Source organism: Osmerus mordax, chromosome 3, assembly GCF_038355195.1.
Source record: "Osmerus mordax isolate fOsmMor3 chromosome 3, fOsmMor3.pri, whole genome shotgun sequence".
Taxonomy (NCBI): domain Eukaryota; kingdom Metazoa; phylum Chordata; class Actinopteri; order Osmeriformes; family Osmeridae; genus Osmerus; species Osmerus mordax.
In genome coordinates this window covers 4,307,787-4,313,440 of record NC_090052.1, presented here as the reverse complement: position 1 = coordinate 4,313,440, position 5,654 = coordinate 4,307,787, and the positions used below count along the sequence as shown (strand labels likewise).

At 40.8% G+C, this 5,654-nt stretch overlaps 1 protein-coding gene across 1 annotated transcript; it reads left to right on the top strand.

The window, feature by feature from the left end:
- Positions 1–1,256: 1,256 nt before the first annotated feature.
- LOC136940957 (interferon-induced protein with tetratricopeptide repeats 5-like) lies at positions 1,257–3,497 on the top strand. The gene has a single exon (XM_067233300.1). It carries the CDS (start codon positions 1,257–1,259, stop codon positions 2,817–2,819), a length of 1,563 nt encoding a protein of 520 aa, XP_067089401.1. The 3' UTR covers positions 2,820–3,497.
- The last annotated feature ends 2,157 nt before the right edge of the window (positions 3,498–5,654 follow it).

Sequence of the window (5,654 nt, the reverse complement as noted above, 5' to 3'; positions counted from 1 at the left end):
TTTGTTACCGTAAAACAGTGTCTGATTATTGTATGCAAAACTAAGAGAATACATATTGCCTCAATGTTATCTGGGACTTTTGAAGAGATATTAAAGAGAACCGTGGCAGCGTTATTAAAACTATAAAGTATATCTTACCAGCAGAAACAGACAACTTCAGTTGTAAATACATGTGATTAAGTGGTATGAATGTTAAAGAATCCCTAGTGTCACCTTCCCTTTGTGCTGTTTTTAATTTTTGAGTACTGGTGTGCTTTCTGGTGTTTTTCTGTGTTATTAAAGAACCACACCGGGGAGATCAAAGATCATGCATGGACGGATGCACATGATAGATGCTTTCCTGCTTGCAACAAAAACTGCATGCATTAGCCTGCTACCTTGACAGGAATGGGTTAACTGAATGAGTTTAAACCTTCACTTTCACTTCCTTGTTATCTGCTGACATAAAATGGCGGAGTCTCCCAAACCTCTTGGTGAGTAATCTAAACAATACAATTGTAAATCTGAGAAATATTTGTAAACTGGCATGTTTATAGACTACTGTTTTTATTAAAACTTTCATTCCCAATCACACACCCATAACTTATTGATGACACAGAGTTTACCTTTATTTGGTAACATGTTCTTTGAATCTCGTTCATTCAAAAGAATTTAGCATTTAGTTATCATGCCACACAATTACACTGCACTGAACTGTAAGTAAAGTTACAAAGAAGTTGCAAAAATGACCCAAAAAACTAAACATGTAATCAATCAAATCAATCAAGCTATAACATTATAAGAACAGATGAAGAACAAGTGAATAGAAGGAAGTTGTATGTTCCTTCGTATGCTATGTTCATTTGAAGACCAAACACATTTGATAGTCTAATCTTCCACCCCTGGCAGAAAGATGAGGTAACAGAAACAATAATTATGTCAGAAAGGTGGAGTGATATGACTTGGGCAGCCAGGGCAGTTTTGTTAGGCTAGTGATATGTAAGCTAGTACACTAGACATTTTGAAAAGGAACGACGTGATCTTAAATCCAGAGCGATGTAAAGAGACACAACCCCAACTATCTACATGACTCACCATTTACCATGATTCTTAGTAGTCATCCGGTTGCTGGTTATGATTTCCACATTATCAATTGTTTACAGATATAGATGTTTACATTTAATCAGTCATTATATATAATTCTATCATATTTTGATGTAAATGTTTACAGATTTGATTAATTTCACCCTCCCCACTACAATATAGGGCTTCTGTTGATGTCACGTTGGGAAGACGATCTGAAAGCTCTCCAGTGTCATTTCACATGGGGCATAGACAAGTCTGACATTAAAAGAACAAAAGCCATCTCTGAAGAACTCTTTAATCATTTAGAGCTCTGCCACACCACATACCATGGCACATACTTTAACATTCTGGCATACTTGAGCCACTTGGAAGGAGACCGCAGTACCGCGTTACGATGTCTTCGCAAGGCAAAAACTGCACTGAAGGGACAGGAGGATGACCTCAATTTGCTGGTGACATATGGGAACTATGCCTGGATTGCCTACCACGCTGGGAATGTGGATCAAGTGGAACGCTATCTACAAAAGCTGCGTGCCATCCTAAAAGCTCATCCCAAGAGGCCCTGCAAACTTCCCACCATCTGTGGAGAAAGGGGTTGGACTTTTCTTAGGTTGGGGCTCTCCATCTTCTTAGCCAACGAGAGTTTTGAGAAGGCCCTTAAGAGGGAACCACAGAGCGTGTCTTTCAATGTGGGCTATGCTGTGGTGCTGTACAGACTAGATGGTAGGTTAAAGGGCAAGGTACAGGGAGAAGAGGAGACCAGCAAGGTAACCAGCCAGCTAAAGAAGGCCCTGGTCCTGGAGCCTGAAAATGTGGAGGTTATGGCCCTCTTAGCCCTAAAGCTGCAAAGCCAGGACAAGGACAGACAGGAAGCCATGGCACTTGTCAAGCAGGTCCTGAGCCTGTCCCCAGATTCTCTTCTGGTTACCAACCATTTAACCAAGTTCTTTAAAATGGAGGGATCCATTAAGGAGTCTTTGGATGTTCTAAGGAAGGCTCTGGAGGTCACTCCCGCATCCTTCTTTCTGCACTACCAGACAGGCCTGTGCCACCAGTGGCTGCTGTTCCAGATGCTGGAGGAGAGGAGGCAGCGTGCGAGGATGGAGCAGGTTGCATCGGAAAGCATGCTGGACAACGAAACTGCAGAGAGCATACATCACTTCTCAAGAGCTGTGGAGCTACAGCCTTCCAACATCTCGGCTCGTGTGAAGCTGGCAAAGGCCTACGGTCAAAACCTGCAGATGGAAGAGGCTACTAAGATATTCATCTCCCTGGAGAAGGACCAGAGCCTGGGGGAGTTTGAGCGGCAGCATGTGCTATGCTCCTATGGGTGTTTCTTGATGTATGAAATCAGGAGCCTGAGCGCAGCTGTCACACAGTTGAAAGCAGCCTATCAAATTCCAGTTCATACAGGTGAAAAACATAAGGCAGAAAAAAAGTTGAGGCTGATAGCTGAATGGTGGAGCACACAGAATTCCAAGGAAGCCAATGAGATACTGACCTTTCTGCATGACCAGGACAAACAGGAGCAGGAGAGACAAAGAGAGAAGGAGAACGAGGAGAAATCAAGGGTGGAGCAGAGGAGTGTGAAGGAGAGCAGGAGGCAGAAGAGGGAGCTACAGAAAGAGAAGAAGAAAGAGAGGAAAAAGGAGAAGGTGGCGATGAATAAAGAGAAAGAGAATCAAAGGAAGGAGAACAAGCAAATGCTACAGGAGAAAATGAGAGATGACCTGTCAACCACTTTTGAGTTTTAGATTGAACATTTGCCCATGCTGTTTGCCAATCTGAGATGGAAATAATTTGTAACTTTACCTCTAAAACATTTTTAACTGAATGTGACTAGTTGATTTTCAAAGACAAACATACAATACTTGCATAACTAGAGAGAGTACAATTTCAGGGAAATTGTGAGGTGTGCTTGCCACGCTGGGGGCGTTTTAATTTTTTTTAAATTTTACTATATCACTTCCAAACCTATTGTTTAAACTAATATCAAACATCCAAACATTTGGAGAATTTTCATTGGTGTACTTACATTTTACAACTGATATTTCTGTATATTATGGCAGTTACATTGGGGCCAGAGGTTCTGTTAGAGGGGCCAGTTACATTAAACATTATTGTTGTCATATAGTCTTCACTGCAGTGCAGGCATTAACAGGCAAAAGCAGTGGCGCCCCCAGAAATGTTTCATAGGAGTGGCCAGATGGGGCAACTGACAATCTTGGGGTGGCACTCCAAAATCAATAACTGAATTTCAGGGATCGTATAATGCTGTTGTAGTATATAGATTATTTAGGTAGTTGAGGTGGGGGGAGGGTTACTTTGACGGGTGTGATTGTCTTTTTCAACTGATACCTTATTGCACTTTTGGCCTTGTTTGAACACACACTGGAGCCCCGCCTTGTAATGTTTCTAATATATATTAAACTTCGGTTCATCAAAGATCATTGTTTATTAACTTAGTAGCAACTAGCAAACTCGGTCAACATGTGCATCCAGTTTGGTGTGTGTGTCTTCTACTAAATAACCTGCTGCTGTGTCGTCAAGATAGTAGGCCTACAGATCACAGGTTAAAAAAAAAGATAGTCGTTGCTGCCATCTGGTGTTTGGAAATAATAACACCTCCGATCATTGCACATCTCTACCCCACTCTCTCCTTTTCACGAGTGCCAGTATGCATAATACGGCCAATCAAACAAACGAGTAAATGACTCTTAATACCATTTGTGTTATATGGTTATTCCGTTATTCCAAAATAAAATAAAACAATCCAAGCATTTCCCCATAATCGAGTTCTGACATCCGAAATGGACAAAATGATATTACAAGCCTATTTTTCATTTGTTTGCAGATATCAGCAAAAAGGATATGGAATAATCAAAACAATTATTATTTCACCCCCCCCCCCCCAAAAAAAAAAAAGAAAACACAAAACAAAACAAGCTGTTATACTTAAATGTGTTACTAAATGTGAGTTACTAAAGTGACAAAACAATATTACGGCCCTATTTTGCGTTTGTCAACACGGGTTGCAAAATAGAAAAAACAATGGCCACCGCAGGTACACGGTCCAAAACCACTCGGTGAGCAATCTAAACAATAGGCCCACAATTTGAAATCTGAGAAATATTTTGTAAACTGGCACCTTTGTAGACTACTGTTTTGAACATAAGAAGAAGGAAGTGTTGGGATGATGTCGTCACGATGGCCGGAAAGATGGACGACATTTTAAAAGGGTTGACTTGGTTTATTAGAGTGAGCTCGGATCAAACCAGTCCAGGAAAAGTGGTCACATGAGTGAGGCCATGAGTTACAGAAAGCCTTATATACAATGGAGTACACTAGTTCAAATATAGTTTCCATGGAATATGTCCTCACTGCGCACAGAATGTGGTCAGCATATGAGTATTCTTGAAAGGTCATACCTGACAGAACTCATCAGTGTGTTGCCCAATACTCTCTACTCTCTGGCTCCTGCCTGTCTCTAGCAAGAGGCCCGGACCAGTAAATGTAGCACCTAAATAGTAGCATTAGCTTTCCAAATTAAAGACACTTCACAATACAGCAACTGCAGCTAATTATTGTTCTGCACTGTGAAGATCATATGTGATGCAGCCCACATTATCAGCAACATGGAAGTGTCCTGTCTGTGCATGATGCGTGAATATTTTGTAAGTGTACATTGAAAACTAGAATTGCCTGTGGTGAGTTTGTACATCTATATCCTATTATAATGAGGGGTGGGGGCAGGGGGACACCCAGCCTTACACTACAGTCAGTCAATTCTTATGTCTTCACCTTACAGTGTAATGCTGCCATAAACAGCCTTCAGTGAAAAGGTGTTACATTGTCTAGGCTATGTCATTACATAATAGGGTTGACTACCAGCAGAGGGTGTATTCATGTGATAGTCTACTACTGCATCAAATCAGTTCCAAACTTGTCCTGCAGTCTGACCTGGACCATGACACTGACAGTGCACATGGGTTAGATGTAGTTTATCTCACAGTGAAGGGTCGTTGGTTCCAAATCCATTTCACTAGTAGATTGATTGAATCCTATTTTACAACAATATAATGTACAATATTTGGCTACCTTTTAAAACAGAATCTGCTTGAATCAACTGTGCATTTATGGCTAGTCAGAATCTTTCGCTACTACAATTTGATCCAGAAAAGCAGTAATAAACTGGTGTGTGCAAAACAATTGTACCATCGCATCAAGTCAAAATAGTATGAGTTGTGTTCAGTTTTCAGTAAAGGTATGCTGCTGGCTGCACCAAACCCTGCGGTTGACAGGTTACATTCCTTAGTGTGTGACACCATAGGACCTGCTCTACTGGTTTAGGGAAGATCTGTAGGATCTAAAACAGACTTTCTACAAAAAGTAATGTCAAGTTAGTCATTAGGCACTATTTCAGAAACACAGACAAAACGAAAATCCTATGGAGACTTCCAAAGGAGCCAAAAGTCCAGGTGAGATTATTTACATTGTAGCAGAATCCAAAACATAGACAATGACTTTTCCACAATCTTAACATAGTCACTAATACTGTATACAGTATGTATTGTTACTAAAGTTACAAG

Bases quoted from the DNA above. Each gene is read 5' to 3' on its own strand.
- LOC136940957 (XM_067233300.1), top strand. From the start codon at position 1,257: ATGTCACGTTGGGAAGACGATCTGAAAGCTCTCCAGTGTCATTTCACA.